This window comes from Oncorhynchus kisutch, linkage group LG11, assembly GCF_002021735.2.
Source record: "Oncorhynchus kisutch isolate 150728-3 linkage group LG11, Okis_V2, whole genome shotgun sequence".
NCBI lineage: Eukaryota > Metazoa > Chordata > Actinopteri > Salmoniformes > Salmonidae > Oncorhynchus > Oncorhynchus kisutch.
The window spans coordinates 29,060,326-29,080,030 of NC_034184.2; the positions used below are offsets into that span (position 1 = coordinate 29,060,326).

Sequence of the window (19,705 nt, forward strand, 5' to 3'; positions counted from 1 at the left end):
AAAAACAGACTCTGATTAGATACAGAAAGATTTTCACTGTGCATTTCAAGCTGTAGAGGCTGTCATTGAAAATCAGAAAAGCCTATGACTGTGAAATAGCACCACTGTGCTATACCAATACACTACAAATGGCATGGTTTCTAGTAATCTCAAATTCAGTCAATTAGCATTTGAATTTCTAATCCTGTAGACATTCTCATTCTGTATTAGATAAAAATCCCATGTGCTATGAGTTCTTCCGCCTGAGGTGAAATTAAGGGAATATGCCATTGAGCCAGTATCCCTGTCAAAAGAGAAGCACTGAAAGTGTTGTGGGATGACCTGAACAGATAATGGATTCTAATTAATTTGCTCTTAAGAAATAAAATAGTATTGTATATAAGTGCGCTATGCACTTGTTTGATTTATCATAGGGCTGATATAGTTGGGTCTTTAGTGATCCTTCAAGTAGTAGTCCACCACTTTGGTTATTCCACTGAGTCAGTGGTGAAGAGGATGGGATTCAGGGCTCAGTTTGGATCTCTACAAAGCTCAAATAGTCAGCTCGTGTGTTTTGGATAAAGACAATGGCTGTCTGCTGTTAGGCTGTGAAACTCAAGTTAATGTAAACTCTCACCAAGCAGCTGAACTTTAATAATACTGAAATATATTGTGGGGTCATCATGCTCGAATTCAGACACATGCTCTAGTGTGTGTGTGTGATAGAGAGAAGGAGTTCAGATCGTTCTTCATTCATTTGACTCATCTTACAATTCTTACGCAAGTTTCAACCGAATGTTTACACCTCAGGCTGAATAAATACCTACCCACCGTACTGTCCTCTCAATAGTTTACCTTGCCACTAAGTGGATAAAAGCTTTTCTCTATACGAATACTGGAATTCACCCTGGACTGTGCACAGTCACATGGGGCTTAGTGTAGCAGCCACTGACTGGCTGAATACGGGATGTATAATTATCTCAGGCTGTTTTTGCCAAGCTAGGGAAGGTACCGTACTTTCCATGTCCTGCAGATGATCAGAGATAAGCGTGGCCGCCACACAGAGGAAGAAAGTCCTCTTTTACACAGATACACAAATAGTATTTTCACTTGAACCCAAAGTCATTTTTGAGAATGTACTTACTGTATGACACTTACATAAATAAAGACATGTTAATGAAAGTTTGCACTAAAGATATTTCGCCACACATTTTTCTTTGGTCAAACTTTCTATGAACTGCCTGTGATTAATTCCATTATGACTGCAATATGAGTGGTTCTAGTTGTAGAACAATGACAGGGGCTTACTAACTTATCATTAAAAAGAATGTGGTTTAATCAACAATGAAAGAAGATTCCAGAAACACATTTTTAAAAAGATGAAAAAAAGCTTTATACAGGCACAGCATTATGCACAATTTAAATCACAACCTTAAAACATTTCAGTGCAAAAAAAACTGAAAGAAATTTACATTTTGCTACAAATGTACTGGGTCCTGTGAGTCAGATACATCAGTTTATGTCAGACTGCGCTCAGTGCAAAAGGGTCCTGAACAGACAGAATTCTGGGACAGTAATCATAGTGCAAGAGGGACACACCTGCACTTCCTCCACCAAGATGACACTGGTTGAAATTCATGGCTCTTGCTAAGGACAACTTGGGAATGTTGCGGATCAAAATTAAGTTATTGTATGTGTCTGGGAAAAATGCTATATCTATCTATGGTCTGGTCTCTACCCATTAAGAAGTATGGACAGTATGGACTATGCTGTCACTCAATGGATTGATATCTAGAGTACATGGAACCATTGGCTGACTGTCTGAGAAGTTTCCATATCAGTTTCAGAAGGTGAAAATTCAGCTTTCAGTTGTTCTCTTGGAAAGCCACTAGACTCGACTACACCCGTCTGAGAATACACAACTTTGAAATGAGGTCTTTGGTTTCATTTGACAACACCAAAAAAGAAAAGACAGTCATACAATATATAAAAGACATGGCCGAGCAGTACAATTTTGGTACAAAGAAGAACATGACGGAATGATATGCTTCTCAATAAAAATGGGGTTTGCAGATAATTTCATCAACTAATACCTTAGATTTTTTTTTATAAAAAATAAATAAAAAATGTAAGGCAGATGTTTGGCAATTAAAACCTCTAATGAGCTGTAAGTGCTATGTTATTTTAAAGATAGGCTTTTATCAGCACATTTTATACTGTTAACATTTAATTACACGGATAACATTTATTGAACTGTGGGTGTGAAATTAATTGACTGACAAATATGAGGCAATGGAATCAAAAGGGTGGCCAAGGCAGTTGGACTGAACCACGCCTATACTGTACTATACAATAAGATCTAACCAGCAAAATTACAGTGTAATCAATCTTTGGCTCACACAAGAGGACACAACATTTCCAACCAACCCATGGTGCACAATGTGGTAGCATGTAACATTCAAAGTAATCCTACTTCAATTTTTGTTTTTCCTTAAAGGCCCAATGCATCTGTTTTTATCTCAATATCAAATCATTTCTGGGTAACAATTAAGCAAGTGCCTTACTGTAATAGTTTTCCATTAAAACTGTAAAAAGGAAACAAAAATAGCTTTTTAGCTAAAACTATTTCTCTAGCAATAATTTTGTTAGGACTGTTGGAGTGGTCTGAGTATGTAATCTGAAAACTAACTTATTGGCAAAGAGGTTGGAACCCTTTGTTATTGGTATATATTAACTTATACTGCCTCAAATTCCTTCACACTTTTAAAGGGATAGTTTCATCAAAACACAGGTAAAAACAGAATTTTGACTGCACTGGGCCTTAAAAAACCCATTCATACTACCACAGATCAGAAATACAACACATTTTCAAGAATTTGGATATAGATCCTTCAAGGTTGTTGGGTGGTTTTATCCCTGTCTATCGATCTAAGTTCTCAAGCATCAAGTCATCCCATCTGCAAGTCATCCCATCCATTAAAACCTGTATTGAACCCATTGGCTCTCTCTGCCTGTTCCTCTGGCTAATGTTAGCTCATGGCTCTCCATTGACAAAGCCCTGCTCCCCTGGTGCTCAGAGTTTGGTTCTCTTCCAGCAAAGCTTCTATGAGCATTTAATGACTTGGCAGCGCTGTGAAGGACTTGGCCGGGCCAACATGAGTGTCAGCTGGGCTATGAAAGCCCCGACAACAGCCTGTCCAAGCTAAATGCTAAATGATAACAGCAATTATGTTTGACATCTGAAAAGGGGCAGGGTTAAACAAGTGAGACAACAGTAAAATAAGTTGTTTCAAGAACTTACATTATTTGCCCTAATTCATGTACTTTAATTGAATTAAATATGATTATACATATATCATGTATTTGCTATCAATGTTTTCAGCTGTTGTTGTTCTTACAATTATTACTAACATCCTTGCTATTGTACTGAATATGTTTGGAAAGAAAATACATTTAAAAAATGGTGCTTACAAATAATTTAATATTTAATATTAAGATTTAAATGTCTGGGTCAATGGAACCGGCCGTGGAACTGGTTGCATCAAATTAGAATTGCAGATGATGTTTGGATGAGGAAAGGAAACAGTGAGAAACCATGAGAACCAGGAGGAACAGACACAGCGCAGACTCGACACATCTGACCATGGGCAAACTCACAAACAAATTAAATACATAGGTGAAAAATAAATAGCTGCAACAAAAAGAAAACAGCTTAGTAAAAAAGTGAGAAACTGTACAAGGCACATTTACCTCCACAAAGCATTATCCACATGGCATTATCCCTGTGAGTGCTCTGCAACAGGACACTCCATCTTTGGTGGTTTGATTAGGCTCAGCTTTCCATATCTGAGCAGGAAACATAGGTGCAAAATTCCAGTTGTTGTAGAATTCCCAAAGAAAGTATTCTCCAAAGCTGTACAAATTCCCTATTCCAACTTATCCTGGATCAGGGAATCTTGAGCCAATTCAAGGTTAAAAACTATCAAGACAAATTTGTATAGGTCCACATATGCAGGAGGATCCATTCTGAAAATGTAGCATTTTATATAATCACATATGTACAGGGTCTTTTGACAGAATTCTCCCAGGTGCTACAGTATGTGTCTGGTGGGTGCTGCAGGAATGGGATTGAGGCTTCTGTCTACCCATCATCTTCTCTGCAGGATGATCTGTAATAGTCGTCCAATCAGGAGCCCCATCCACAGTAGGAAGGCGGGCTCTTGGTGCATCTCCTGCAGGTTTGCCTGGGCAACATGACCGTTTCTGCCAGCAAGGCGCTGTGGAGGACACAGCGAAAAGAGCCCTGTTACATACACATACTCCTGTATACATAACCACTAAACATATACACAAACATACAGGATAAAGCATTCAACATATTGCCATAACACATGGCGCAATAGTGCCATTCACCTGACTACCATAATGACCCGTGCTGTGTGTGGAACGCAGACACCAGAGGTGTCAATAATGGCTATGGACATGGCTGAATTCAACTGTGGTCAGTGTGCCAGTCCTTTCATGAGGGGTAAATTCTCATCATCACACACATGCAGCCCTACAAACACAGGAGTCAGGCCAACACAACTTGTTCCTGACATCCTGGTCCACTTCAACCCAAACCCTTGGTCCCTCTCCAGGTGTTAGGACCAGTGGGTTCACTTCACACTCAGACAAGAGGCCCAGACAAATATATATACTGTTCTTACATGTGTTTGTGCTCCTGTGATACAGTACCATGATGTGTTTGTGCTCCTGTGATACAGTACCATGATGTGTTTGTGCTCCTGTGATACAGTACCATGATGTGTTTGTGCTCCTGTGATACAGTACCATAATGTGTTTGTGCTCCTGTGATACAGTACCATAATGTGTTTGTGCTCCTGTGATACAGTACCATGGAGTGTTTGTATATGAATGAGTTTGGTAATGATGTGTACACAGCATTGAATTAAAGAAGCACAATTGAGCATTAAAGTGTGGAACCAACAGGACCCTGAACAGCTTCAACCCCCATGCCATAAAACTGATAATTAACCAAATAGCTACATGGACTTTCTGCATTGACCCTTTTTTGCACTAACTCTTTTGACTCATCGTGTATGCTACTGCCACTGCTTATTATCTATCCTGTTGCCTAGTCACTTTACCCCTACCTATATGTACATATCTACCTCAATTAACTCGTACCCCTGCACATCGACTCGGGACTGTTACCCCATGTTTATAGCCAAGTTATCATTACTCATTGTGCATTTATTCCTCATATTATTATCTTTCAATTATTTGTATATTTTTCTCTCTGCATTGTTGTGAAGGGCCCATAAGTAAGTATTTCACTGTTAGTCTACACCTGTTGTTTACCAAGCATGTGACAAATAAAATGTGATTTTATTTAAATGAGCAACCACTTTAACTGTATTTACCCTCTCAATTGAGGGTTAATGTTCTGCTCTTCTGATCTTTGTGTCAACATTGCTATGTTGGTCAGAGGCCCTGCAAACGACCACACTAGTCCTACAGCCTTGGGCTGAAGAGAACCCTAACATACCAGGTTTACGACATGAGTGATATCTCTTAATGAGCAATACAATGCAGCAGCAGTGTCATAAAGGCCATTCTATTAGGGCAGCTACTTCAGCTCCAATGGAAACGGCACTTCATGAACTAAACACAAATAGGGACATTTTTACTGTGAGGTGAATGGAGAGATTAGGGAAGAGATTGAGACATTCTATTTGGTCTTCAGTGGTGCACTTGGACATGGCCAGGTCATGGTATCCTAATAATGAGGGATGGATGGACTACTCCCCTCACAGACAATTACCTCTGCAGACTTGGCATAGTGGAGGTGAAAACAGGTGGCTGTCTTGGCCAGGCCAGCACTTTGGCCTGAGGCCACTAGTTTGGCAGGGCTTTTGCGATAAGCGCTGAGCATTTCCCCTGTGGCCCTTTGGCAGAGGGGACGGAGGAAGCGTGATTCATTTTACAAGTATAAAATGAAGAGAAAACACCAAGTCTGAGTTATACTTTTCCCTTAGTGCTTCGAGGTGAAAAAACAACAACTGTTTCTTACAGGAACTGTGCTGAAGTATGACTTGGGCATCGCTCCATTAGTGAATCACTGCAGGTGTGTGGATTCAGAGCAGCTTGGCAGGTAACCATACCATGCAGACATTGTAAACCAGCCCTGTGCCTCAGGTATTCTGCTCTCAACAAAAGGATTTTAGGAACAAATGCAAGAGGAAAATCAATGCTTGGTTTTACGCTAAATGAGTTGTGCCATGAACCACAGAAACCTGGAGTGACTGTGAATAGTGTCTGAGGAAACAGGTGATGAGGAAGTGAACTTAAATTGAGGTGCATTAACTCCTCTGTGAGATAGACTTAGAGCAGGACTGGCAACAAGACCCCATTCTCCTTCAGGCCAAACATGATGAGTTCATTAGAGAATTGACAGATCGAAGGTTTGGCTAGATGTAAATGATGGTTCCGAAAGACTTAAAACAATCTGTTGAAAGGTTGTTTGATTAAAACATATCCTCATTCGAAGTTTAGGACTATTTAACAATGTGTGAAACAAATACTGTATGTTCCTATGGTAAAGAGATTTTAAAGAATGAGATGGAAAGAGGAATGACTTCTATACTTACTGTAAGCCCCACAAATTAAACACATGCTGCCATTCCAGGCAGTGGTTTCAACAGTGTAAATACATAGACTTGTATCCTGAGATTTGGCCATTGAGGCTGAGGGTAAAACCTCTCTGATGTGTATTATAGTATCATGACTACATGTTGCATTTTGTATGGCATTATATAGTACACACAGTATGTAATCACATGCCATTTCACAACCCGATGCATGCAACATGAGAGGGAGGCATAAGGCAAATCAACAGGTGAATGATCCCTTTAATAATATGTTATTAGCTGGGGGGAGGGTACAGTAGAAAACATATTCCAATATTACTTTCAAAGACTTTCAGCTATTTCACACATAGCTTAAACGGAGTTAGTGTGTATTGTACTTGTTATCTTTCCCTTTAAGAATCTTGTTTTTTCCCACTTAAAAGTTAGATCAATTTCTCTTTCCCTTTAAGAATAATGTTAATACCCAAATTCACTAAATACACACACTGAAGGTTTTACACCGATAACCAGCAAATTGGTACAATGTTGCAAACCATTAACACTTAAACCATGTCTCAAGTATGATGGATCAGGGTCTGAGTATTCAGCTGTTTCTGTGCCCAAAATGTGTTGTGGCATGCCGGATTCACACACAGACTGACTAATCTCTCTCTGACAATTGATCTGGGGTGAGAGAACGCAGAGTGCAGCACCACATGCAAGCAAAACAAAGAAGCCATTACTTACAAGACCAGAAGAACACTGAAAAACAAATCGACCAAATTGGGAATAGACAACATGAAATTAAAGTGACTCACTAATACGTTCACAGATGTCTGCCTGAGGAAAAACAACGTTGTCACTGAAACACTCAATGCTACTCAGCTTGTGCTTTTATTTGATCAAAACAAGGTATTACACAGCTGCTTAAAATAGTTTCCAAACAGACAAACTTCTCTCTCCCTCTTTCTACAAGAGAAAGACTGCTGGTCCTAAGCCAAAATAACCTTGCATCACATATAAGATGGGGTGTCACCACTTTCTAAGGGAAATCACTTAGAAAACAAACCCCATTTAAAAACAGAAGAGAAACTCAACAAAGAAGTCAGCTGCCATGTAAATTGCTCAGATAATTTGAGTGGCAAAATGCAGACATTAGTTCTCTTAGAATACAACATGTTTCTGTGGCCAGACATCTGCTTTGCATTAGCAGGGTGCTAGTCCTTTTTGCTTCACGCTACTATCTGCCATATCTACCACTGGAGAGACGTCTCACCAGACCTGGGCTCAAATAGTACTTGGATTTCTTTCAAATACTTTAGCTGTACTTTATTGAGCAGGCCTGGTGCAATGGAACCAATGGAATAGTCCCAAAAATGAAAACCCTGCACATCTGTCAGTCTGGGAAGGTTCAGTTAAACGCTCAGCGTATCAGAGGAGTGCCCTGCATTAAAAGCCTCCTTTTTCAGTCCACAGGACAGAGCACCTTCACATGCAAAGTTAACTTCACAGCATTGCCACCACTAAACACACACGCAAGCAACACCAGAACCAGATGAAGAGAGTATGGAGACACCCAAACCCACAACACACCCAAAGACTTAACAGTGGACCAACTTCACTTAAAAGTTCTTTCCAGTGCCTCTCACAAAGCATGACAACCGCTAGAGCCCTGGGTTCAAACTCACACTGGGAGAAAGAGCCGGTCAAAGAGCAGGTCCGGAGGGCCAGGCCGGGGCTGGACTGAGTGGGTCTCCATGGCGCTGGCTGAATGAGGCATGTAAAGGCGGACCTGTGGATAATTAGAGACCACAGTGGGCTCTCTGAGAGCCTTAACCACAGGGTAGGAATAATGAAGCTGAGCAGTCACGTAGCCCTGCCATGCTGCAGCACAACCACTCACTCACTAACCATCTGCCCAGTCACTATAACCTGACCCTTCCTCCTCTGAGCTCTCTAACCCCAAAACTTGATCTTGATTGCGCACTCAGACAGCCAGAGTATTTTCCATAATGGCTATTAGGCAGAGAAGGAGGGGTGTGTGTGTGTCTGTGTAATAGCAAAACAAAATCAGGTCATCCCGAGAATAATGTAGGTCACTGGTCAGTTGTGTGGGTGGCCAGAGGCCATAGTGACAATCCGAAGTGAGAACTGGGAAGTCTGACAAATGACAGGAGTTTTTAAAATTCACCTTAGGTGACACCTGAAAACACACAAACGCTTTGTTTACAAGGAAATAACTTACTAGCCAGGAGACTACCTCTGATCCAGATACAAGTATTATGACAGTTATTGGCAGTTGAAAACGTATACATAAAGCCAGATGAAACACCTGAATTTGTCAGTAACACACAATGTAATAACCTGTATATAGAGTGCCTTTGGAAAATATTCAGACCCCTTGACTTTTCCATATTTTGTTACGTTACAGCCGTATTCCAAAATGGATTAAATAAATAAAAATCCTCAGCAATCTACACACAATACCCCATAACAACAAAGTGAAAACAGGTTTTTAGAAAACAGGTTTTTAGTGCCAAGCTTATTTACATAAGTATTCAGACCCTAAATTGAGGTCAGGTGCATCCTGTTTCCATTGATCATCCTTGAAATGTTTATACAACTTGATTAGAGTCCACCTGTGGTAAATTAAATTTATTGGACATGATTTGGAAAGGCACACACCCGTCTATATGAGGTCCCATAGTTGACAGTGCATGTCAGAGCAAAAAAACAAGCCATGAGGTCGAAGGAATTGCCCGTAGAGCTCTGTGACAGGATTGTGTCAAGGCACAGATCTGGGGAAGGGTACCAAAAAGATTCTGCAGCATTGAAGGTCACCAAGAACGCAGTGGCCTCCATCAATCTTAAATTGAAGAACTTTGGAACCACCAAGACTCTTTCTAGAGCTGGCCACCCGGCCAAACTGAGCAATCAGGGGAGAAGGGCCTTGGTCAGGGAGGTGGCCAAGAACTCAATGGTCACTCTGACAGAGCTCTAGAGTTCCTCTATGGAGATGGGAGAACCTTCCAGAAGGACAATGGTCGAGTGGCCAAAAGGCACCTAAAGACTCTCAGACCATGGGAAACAAGATTCTCCGGTCTGGGGAAACAAATTTTGAACTGGCACCATCCCTACGGTGAAACATGGTGGTGGCAGCATCATGCTGTGGGGATGTTTTTCAGAGGCAGGTACTGGGAGACTAGTCAGGGTGGAGGAAAAGATGAATGGAGCAAAGTACAGAGAGATCTTTATGACAACCTACTCCAGAGCGCTCAGGACCTCAGACTGGGGCGAAGATTCACCTGCCAACAGGACAACAACCCTAAGCACACAGCCAAGGCAATGCAGGAGTGGCTTTGGGACAAGTCTTTGAATGTCCTTGAGTGGCCCAGCCAGAGCCCAGACCTGAACCCGATCGAAGATCTATGAAGACCTGAAAATAGTTGTGCAGCAACGCTCCCCATCCAACCTGACAGAGCTTGAGAGGATCTGCAGAGAACAATGGGAGAAAACTCCCCAAATAAAGGTGTGCCAAGCTTGTCGAGTCATACCCAAGAAGACTCGAGGCTGAAATCGATGCCAAAGGTGCTTCAAAAAAGTACTAAGTAAAGGGTCTGAATACTTAGTGGGGCAAAAAAAGTATTTAGTCAGCCACCAATTGTGCAAGATCTCCCACTTAAAAAGATGAGAGAGGCCTATAATTTTCATCATAGGTACAGTACACTTCAACTCTATGACAGACAAAATGAGAAAAAAAATCCAGAAAATCACATTGTAGGATTTTTAATGAATTTATTTGCAGATTATGGTGGAAAATAAGTATTTGGTCACCTACAAACAAGCAAGATTTCTGGATCTCACAGACCTGTAACTTCTTTAAGTGGCTCCTCTGTCCTCCACTCATTACCTGTATTAATGGCACCTGTTTGAACTTGATATCAGTATAAAAGACCAGTCCACAACCTCAAACAGTCACACTCCAAACTCCATTATGGCCAAGACCAAAGAGCTGTCAAAGGACACCAGAAACAAAATTGTAGACCTGCACCAGGCTGGGAAGACTGAATCTGCAATAGGTAAGCAGCTTGGTTTGAAGAAATCAACTGTGGGAGCAATTATTAGGAAATGGAAGACATACAAGACCACTGATAATCTCCCTCGATCTGGGGCTCCACGCAAGTCTCACAATGATCACAAGAACGGTGAGCAAAAATCCCAGAACCACACGGGGGGACCTAGTGAATGACCTGCAGAGAGCTGGGACCAAAGTAACAAAGCCTACCATCAGTAACACACTACACCGCCAGGGACTCAAATCCTGCAGTGCCAGACGTGTCCCCCTGCTTAAGCCAGTACATGTCCAGGCCCGTCTGAAGTTTGCTAGAGAGCATTTGGATGATCCAGAAGAAGATTGGGAGAATGTCATATGGTCAGATGAAACCGAATTAGAACTTTTTGGTAAAAACTCAACTCGTCGTGTTTGGAGGACAAAGAATGCTGAGTTGCATCCAAAGAACACCATACCTACTGTGAAGCATGGGGGTGGAAACATCATGCTTTGGGGCTGTTTTTCTGCAAAAGGACCAGGACGACTGATCCGTGTAAAGGAAAGAATGAATGGGGCCATGTATCATGAGATTTTGAGTGAAAACCTCCTTCCATCAGCAAGGGCATTGAAGATGAAACGTGGCTGGGTCTTTCAGCATGACAATGATCCCAAACACACCGCCCGGGCAACGAAGGAGTGGCTTCGTAAGAAGCATTTCAAGGTCCTGGAGTGGCCTAGCCAGTCTCCAGATCTCAACCCTATAGAAAATCTTTGGAGGGAGTTGAAAGTCTGTGTTGCCCAGCAACAGCCCCAAAACATCACTGCTCTAGAGGAGATCTGCATGGAGGAATGGGCCAAAATACCAGCAACAGTGTGTGAAAACCTTGTGAAGACTTACAGAAAACGTTTGACCTCTGTCAATGGGTATATACAAAGGGTATATAACAGAGTTTTGAGATAAACTTTTGTTATTGACCAAATACTTATTTTCCACCATATTTTGCAAATAAATTCATAAAAAATCCTACAATGTGATTTTCTGGAGAGAAAAAAATCTCATTTTGTCTGTCATAGTTGAAGTGTACCAATGATGAAAATTACAGGCCTCTCTCATCTTTTTAAGTGGGAGAACCTGCACAATTGGTGGCTGACTAAATACTTTTTTGCCCCACTGTATGTAAATGTGATATTTCAGTTTTCGATTTTTCCTAAATTTGCTACAATTTCTAAAAACCTGTTTTTGCTTTGTCTTTATGCGGTATTGTGTGTATATTGATTCAATAGTTTTTTTCCCTCATCAATTTTAGAATAAGGCTGTAACCTAACAAAATGTGGAAAAAGTCAAGGGGTTTGAATACTTTCCGAAGGCAGTGTAGTTATTTAATAGACATTTGAGACAGATAAGAGACATATGTCACCCGTTTCAGGAAACTAGGCCTGTCGCGGGTCACTACTTCACAGGAGAGCCATTTGAACGTACAAAAAATGTTTTTAATCTAAATGCGTTTTTTGGCATAAATACCTTCTTGAACATGTGAACTTTCAAGTGCCTTAATATCAAACTTGTATGCCATCTGTAAATATGTAAGACATTGTTAAATTACGAGCTTAGTTGGTTTAGCCACAGAGAAAGCCAGCAACCATGATTGGCTGAGATAATGAGTGGGCTGGACATGCCGAGAGATGAATTTGGATTGGTCTGTCATATAGCACGCTTCTGTCTATTAGAGCTGGTCAGTATTTCTAGGTAATCCTGTCTAATGCTGCCTTTAAAAAGATATATTGCGTAGTAAAACTGCATTAGCGGAATTCGAGTATGATAGCTAAGGAGATGGAGAAAACACCTGTCTTCGGATTACATCTTCAAACTAAGGGCAACCATGGCATCCGTGACATCTATGATGTCTACGGGTAAGATAGTCTAGCTAGCTACATTTTCAGATATAACACATTTCTAGTTTTGACATAAAGATTTTTCATTTCAAGTTAAAGTGTACTGTTAGCTAACATTGAACCTGGTTGGTTAGCTACCTGCAGATTCATGCAGTTTAGTAACGTCACGAGTTGGGATTATGGTTCATTGTTTAGCAAGCTAGCTAGCTACATGTCTTAACAAAATACTCCACTATGCAAGTATACATTTCAATAGAATGTCATTGCAAGAACTGTTGATAGATGTTAATGTTATCTGGTAAATTCGCTCTGGCTATCTACTCCGATTTCAGACCACAGTTAAGATAGTCTAGCGAGCTACATTTTCAGATATCACACATTTCTAATTTTGACAAAGTATTTTCATTTCAAGTTAAAGTGTACTGTTAGCTAGCTATGATCTTATTATTCATAGCTCAGAATAATTTTATTGGCTAGTTATAACCTAATGTTAGCTAGCTATATGTCTTAACAAAAGACTCCACTATGCTAGTAGCCATGTCGGATGTGTTCAGAAATTCAGTCTGGCCATTCTACACTCTTGTCTGAGTGTGCCAGAGCGCAGAATAACTGATGAATTACCGAACGCTAAAAACACATTGAATATTGCCGGTGTCAGTAAACGTCTGCAAAAAGCGTAATTCATTTGTTGACAGCAGCACAGTTACAGTCACCAACGCTTTGGATAACATGAGAACAGCCTAACCAGCTCTGCGAGGGTGAGTAAAATGATCAGAGTTTGGGTGGGGGCTAAAGCTTAAAGGGTGTGAATGATGCTGAATGGGTGTAGACAAAGAAGAGCTCTCCAGTAGATAACAAAATATTCAAACACCATTTTCTTAAAAGTGAGGTTTCAAGTTCATCAACTTTCAAAGCAGAATTACTTTCCCATTGTTCCTCAAATGCAGAGTATAATAAACCATTTTGTAGCTCTGAGTCTCTACTTTTATCCAAAGTAAAAAACACAATTTCAAATTTTGCTACATAAGACCGAATCAAGGCGGTCGGTCACATATGAGACAGCTCTAGATTCTAGACAGAGACAGTCTTGCAGAATTCCTCACTCTGATGTCAACCAAACACCTGAGATCAAAACACAGAACATTGAATACAACATGTTCTGCTTTTTATTGGGCTCATTGTTCTCAAAATACATACTAGCCAATACTAGCCTCTAGCCAATACAGTACCACACACACACACACAAACAAGCCCTGTTCTGTTCTACAATGTGTGTTAAGACTGAATCACAGCCTCATTTGTTGAAAGATGTATAAATATTTATACTTCTCCTCAGACATTCAGAGGCCTTTAGTAACACAACATTTACCTCACGGCAAATCCTCACACACTCATTTGAAAGAAATGTGTCTTCAGTTAATCTTTTTGGTTATATAGACAAACTGTCCGCCTTTATGGGTACCAAGCAGTGACTCTTGGGGATGGTGATGAGGAAAACACATCATAACATTCTTCAGATGCAAAGATACACAATGTCCACGACAAGAAAATCCCGGTGTTATGAGCTGGCAAGAAAAACGTATTTCATTTCAGCCAATTAAAGTCTGCTCAGATGGAGAGTGACAAGAAAGGAACATGGGAGAAAACTCTCCATAGAGTGTAAACAAAATATTTTCTCCAAAAATGAACACAACAAGCCTTGAGTATTAGTGTTCAAGTGTACGAGTTACACAATAAACCAGGAAACTGATAACCCAGGGTAATATGAATCACCAACTCACAGATATGGTTTAAGGTACAAAGACATGACATTATACTGTAGATGAACAGCTGGCTGATTAATCGCCATACTCATATACAAGCTACTGTACAATGTTGCAATAGCAGTTGCACAGATTTCCCTTTATCTTGCCTTCTGCACTATGCACCACAATTGCAATGTGGCTATTGGATCTGTCCTGTATCTATTATAAATAATGTTATAAAAACAGAGATCCCTCAGCACAGAAGAAATTACAGCACAGAATGTGTCTATGCTAGGTCAAGGACACAAAGAAAGTATGGAAGCGTGAAATCATTTAGAATGAGCTGAGCACCTTATCAGCACCATTTGATACAGTGCAGTCCTTGATATGGTTTGTAAATAAGGTGATGCAACCTCCAGAAATGTACTGTGCAAGTAGCAAGAGAAGAAAAAAAACACATGGCAGCAAAGGCATTTTGTTCACCAGCGCTGCCATGATTTTGGCAGCAGCTCTGAGACAACACTTATATTATTGACACTATCTAATGGGAAGATTAACTTTCCCCTGCGCTGCAGTGACACCTGTGATTATCAAGTCCCTGATATAATACTTTTTTGCAGTGCCTATGTAGCATATTTCTACCCCCTGGATATTGAAGCTACCCATTCCCTGAAGAGGGTCATTTAATTAAATGCTAACACCCCAAAAATTTTGCATCTTCAGGATATAAGAGGCATTATCATCCTCACTTATCTTTGGCTCCTCCAACCCTGTATGTGTATATACAGTAGTAGGTTACAAGACTCAGTGCTGGTGTGGTGTACCTACTCACCCCATGTATGAAGAGATCGTTAAACTCATCTCCAATGCGCTGAAGCTCCTGGCCAATCAGTGTCTCTGGCCACATGTCCCCTGCAGTTGACGGTGGCCGTGGTCTATAGGGGTGGAGGGGGTTGGGCCACGCGTCTGGTGGACAAAGAGCAAGTGGCTGTCAGAACTCATTAGAACACAATCTAGTAACAAAGACCAAGCTACAGCATTACTAAGAAAAGGCCAGTATGACACTTCGCAGACATGCCAAGTGGTTCCTATAGTGTGGTTAAGTTGTCAATATGAATGTGTTCTGATCTCTTTCTATGACTCACAGGTGTCATGAAACTTATGTCTAATATTTCTCATATCCCTCAGGTGCCCTGTAATATCAGTAGAACCATATGTTAATGTGGAACCACTTCACTTACTTTACTTTCCTGCAAGTGGCCTGGTATAATGTTTTTATATCACTGTCATAAAAGAGACATAACAATAACACAGCACAGAGACAATTCATGCATCATGCATCAACACAACATTTCCCAAGATAAGTGTAGGACTGGTATTATGAAATGTGGCATTCTGTTATATTATGACAACCTTATGACGGAGTTATAAAGGATATTTGTTAAGAATTTGTCAAAATCAAAATGCCATTTAAGTCACCAAAGGCATTATGCCCCGAGAAGATATAAAACCACAGCTGTGGTGTTCTACATGTGCGCTAGGATCACTCATATCTGATAGTCAGAAAGTAATTTCTCCACAGCATCTGTCTCCCTCAGGCAATAACATACATATGGTAGAACTAAAACTGGAGAACATTTGTTAATCTCCACAAACATACTATTCAGACTTTATCTAAAGAACTGGATTTGAGTTGGAGCCAGTTCACTGACTTCCCAAGATCAGAGATAGAACAGTTGTTGTTCTCTACCCCATTAAGAGTAGCCTCTGGGATTAGAGATGTGGTGAAACACTACAGATAGAGATTTATCTGTCCCTTATATCAGCCGGCTCCTAAGGAGAATGAACGGAGAGGAATCCCTGTCTGCTGCTGACAAAAGACACAGAGGTCTATTTTGACTGGCCTATACTCAAACTCGCTACATGTGGCCTTTGCAACACTGAGCGCAAATAAAAGGACACAAGTGAATCAGGCCTCTCAATCACATCTATTATGCACTGTGCCTGTTTGTCCCTGTGTATTACCTTTAGCTTGTCTTCTATGGCCACTAGCTTTGTCAGGGAATGTTATTGAGGTTGATTGTAAATCTGTGTGAACACGCACAGGTGCCTTTAACACAGATATGCACGCGCATGTTTTGCTATGACGTGTGCACACACACACACCCTGTCTGAGCCCAGGTGGATCCTTGGTGGTTTATGACACAACTCAGTAAACAGAGGACAGATACTGTTCTTTAGAAACTTCCTGCTGAGGTTGAATCCAACTGTTGGCTCATGGTCACGCAATTCTGTTGGCTGGACACATGCAGATGTGGTAAAGACTATGATACTGAAGTAAATATAACAATATACATTACAAACCGCCCAAGGAACAACAGCATGCAATAAACCAAGACGCATCCTTGCGTAAAAGCGCCCCCCCATATCAGTGAACACACTACAAAACCAATGGTCCTTAATACTTGGAATAGACAGACAATGTCGTGAACTGGTGTGGGTTAAGAGTTCAAAACCAAGTGCACCTTCCGATTGACACAGGGGCATGGCACATATCATTATTTGCGCGTCAATGATTTATCATGTACACCATGCCAAGCAGCTGCCCAGCGCGGGCTGGATAGTGAGTAACAACATTTATTTGTGCGACACAAGCAAGGGTGTGCCTTACCATAATCTCGATTGGTCTCCTGTGCTTGAGACATGCGCTGCAGTGCGTGAGTCATGACTTGGCTAGATGGGCTCGGAGTCTGTGTCGACTTATCTTTCAATAGCGGGGAGCTTGGAATAGAATCGCTGTCGAACGAAAAATATCCACTGGATGACCTGGAAAGTGTTCTGAACAACGGCGACCTCGACTGGAAACCAAGCAGACTATTCGGCATCATTATTCCTCCCCGTGACTGCTGCTCCCCTTCGCTGAACTGGGGGTTGTCAGTCGGTTCGGCACCGGAGGCTGCTCCGCCACCGGGATTCAATTCTCCGTATTTCCCTCTCTCAATTAGGATGGTCGAGCCATTGGACTGATTTTGTCGTCTGTAGGATAGATCAAGTATCAGAGTTAGGCTGTTTTTATTATTTTGTCGGTGCAATGTCATTATTTGTTGGAGATTTGCTCTTGTGGACTCAAAGTCTAAACAGTCATACTTTATAGAATGTATAGGCTAGTAAAACAGAGCGCGCATGACTAAATATCCCGCCGGGTCGAGTCAAGTTGTTGACTCCGCTGTTACTTCTTCCTCTCCACGTAGGCCTATATCCATTATTTGTTTGGACAGAAGTGCTGATTCCAGCATTTTTAGCAGGGGGAAACAGTTGGCATGAAGTTATGAGCCGTAGTAACTGCGTCACAGCCCCATCTCCAAGCCAAGTTAACTTCTTCTATCTGAAATGAAAGTTGTGAATAGCATATTGTGCATCCCCAAGACAAATCTAGATATAGTCATGTTTTCGAAATGAATCTGATCGTTACTTGGAAAAATGTATTGCATACTCGAATTGGTTCTGAATTACGCATGGAGGATCTCTTGCGCATGAAGGATCGCAGGCAGCGTAAACTCTTTCTCTATTAGGCCTATAGTCTACCTGTCGGCTTTATAATACTATAATACTTCATAATACTTTCAGTAGCCTATTATATCATAAATACTTACTCATATCAAATAAATTCAGAGTTAAATCGAATGCCATATTTGAGAGACAACGAAAACGCAGTCAAACCGACGAACAATAGAGTCACTCAGTTTGTTGCTTGAGTGTCGGCAGACTCGGCACACATTCTACCAACATGTGTTGAAAGCAGACCTGATTGGATTAATGCCTCTTTGACTGACGGGCGAAAAAACGGCATCCAAAATCATAGGCTAGCGGCCAACTGGTCCATTATCGCCACCCACAGGTTGCAGTAGTAGCCTCTCTCTTTTTACTTTGTCTTGAAATTGGAAACACAATTCGGCCCCTCGCCTTCACTGAATCACCAGAGAACAGGAGCCCCATTGTCGTGCAATTTCAACAGGTAGCACATTAAATGCTGGATAGACTGAGAAGAGCGAAGATAGGTTAATGTGGAAAACAAAAGGAAACAAAACAATCAGGTGCCTGCTTTTCTCTCATTCCTATCCCCCCAAAACGGCCCTATAGGCATATTATAGGCACCATCGCTTTGGAACCAACAGGGCTACACAACATAAGGCTAAATCCAGGCAGTCGTGGGAAAAAAACCCGCATATATATGGTATTTTTTTAAATTATATTCAATACCAATCCCACTAGGCACAGACGTCAATTCAACGTCTATTCCACGTTGGTTCACTGTCATATCATTGAAATGATGTGGAAATAACGTTGTTCCAACCAGTGTGTGCCCAGTGGAAATGCGTAGGCTAGTGTTTCAAGCGTTACTATTATGGAAATAATAGGCTACTACAGATAATCAGGAACGACGGACATCTGTTAAAACATAATTCTCCCACGCTAAACCGTTGTGCAGACACCAGAGGGACTTCATAAAAAAAATAACTTTCTCCAATTAATGTTACATCGTGCGCGTCTAGGCGTACGCCGTGAGCCGACTACAACACTTTTGTTTCATTAAATAAACACATGAATAGCCCATTTGATATGGTAGCCTACAAAATAAATGCATTTAGACTAGACAGCATAATGATCTAAAAACGAGTAATTCGGCCTATGGGGCTATGTTGGGTAGTGAAGTCTAAAGTTGGGAGAGCGGCGGTGCGATTTTCTGTTATATTGTTTATTCTTAGTCTTCTGAAATTATAGCTATCAAAAACATCCAAGCATGCTATTTCCTTATGTTTATTTTGCACTCACCTGGACGAATCGGACATGTCCTAAACCGCTTCAGTAGCGCGACATAACAGTTGTTAATAACGGTAAAATATCTGAAAATCCGCTTTTGAACTTCTTACATACGCTCTAAACGCAAAAGTTTAGAGTCCAATGCCTTTTTAATCAGAAAACTACGATGTCAACATCGAAAGAATAGTGGTTCCGCCTTGTAAAAACAGATCCCCTACAAAATATACGTTGCTTGAAGGAGGGGGGAAAGCGTTCGACTCTTTTGTCTCCGGGGTGGATATCTCAGCTCAGCTGAGGATACTTCCTTGCTGTAGCAGTTCACTCGCGATTGATATAAAAAGTTGAAGCGTCTGGTCTGAGTCGAGAGTGGGATGACGCCTGTATGCCATCCTCCGCCTCTGACCCGCCTACTCTTGCACTGGGTGGGATCTAAGCCTCGTTTCAAAGCATCCCTTCAAGTGTCCAGATAAACCTCTCTCTCCCCCCTCTCTCTCTGTAGGCGAACCGTTTACAATACTGTAGTACTAGTACATCAGCCTATCAAATTCAGAGGGGCAACTTCAGCTATCAAGATCCTATACCTA

General features: G+C 41.2%; 1 protein-coding gene across 1 annotated transcript; it reads right to left on the reverse strand.

The window, feature by feature from the left end:
- Nucleotides 1-2,104: 2,104 nt before the first annotated feature.
- Nucleotides 2,105-19,474, reverse strand: LOC109899781 (bcl-2-like protein 11). Its single transcript, XM_020495306.2, has 4 exons — nucleotides 19,134-19,474; nucleotides 16,972-17,336; nucleotides 15,133-15,266; nucleotides 2,105-4,256 (listed from the first exon to the last, which is right to left on the reverse strand). The coding sequence occupies exons 1-4, from the start codon at nucleotides 19,148-19,150 to the stop codon at nucleotides 4,128-4,130; spliced, it is 645 nt and encodes a 214-aa protein (XP_020350895.1). The 5' UTR covers nucleotides 19,151-19,474; the 3' UTR covers nucleotides 2,105-4,127.
- Between the last annotated feature and the right edge of the window lie 231 nt (nucleotides 19,475-19,705).

Coding starts and splice junctions, on each gene's coding strand:
- LOC109899781 (XM_020495306.2), bottom strand. Junction 15,267..16,971: donor GGAGACCAATCGAGATTATG/GTAAGGCACACC, acceptor TTTGTCCACCAG/ACGCGTGGCCCAACCCCCTC. Junction 4,257..15,132: donor ACGATCTCTTCATACATGGG/GTGAGTAGGTAC, acceptor TGTCCTCCACAG/CGCCTTGCTGGCAGAAACGG.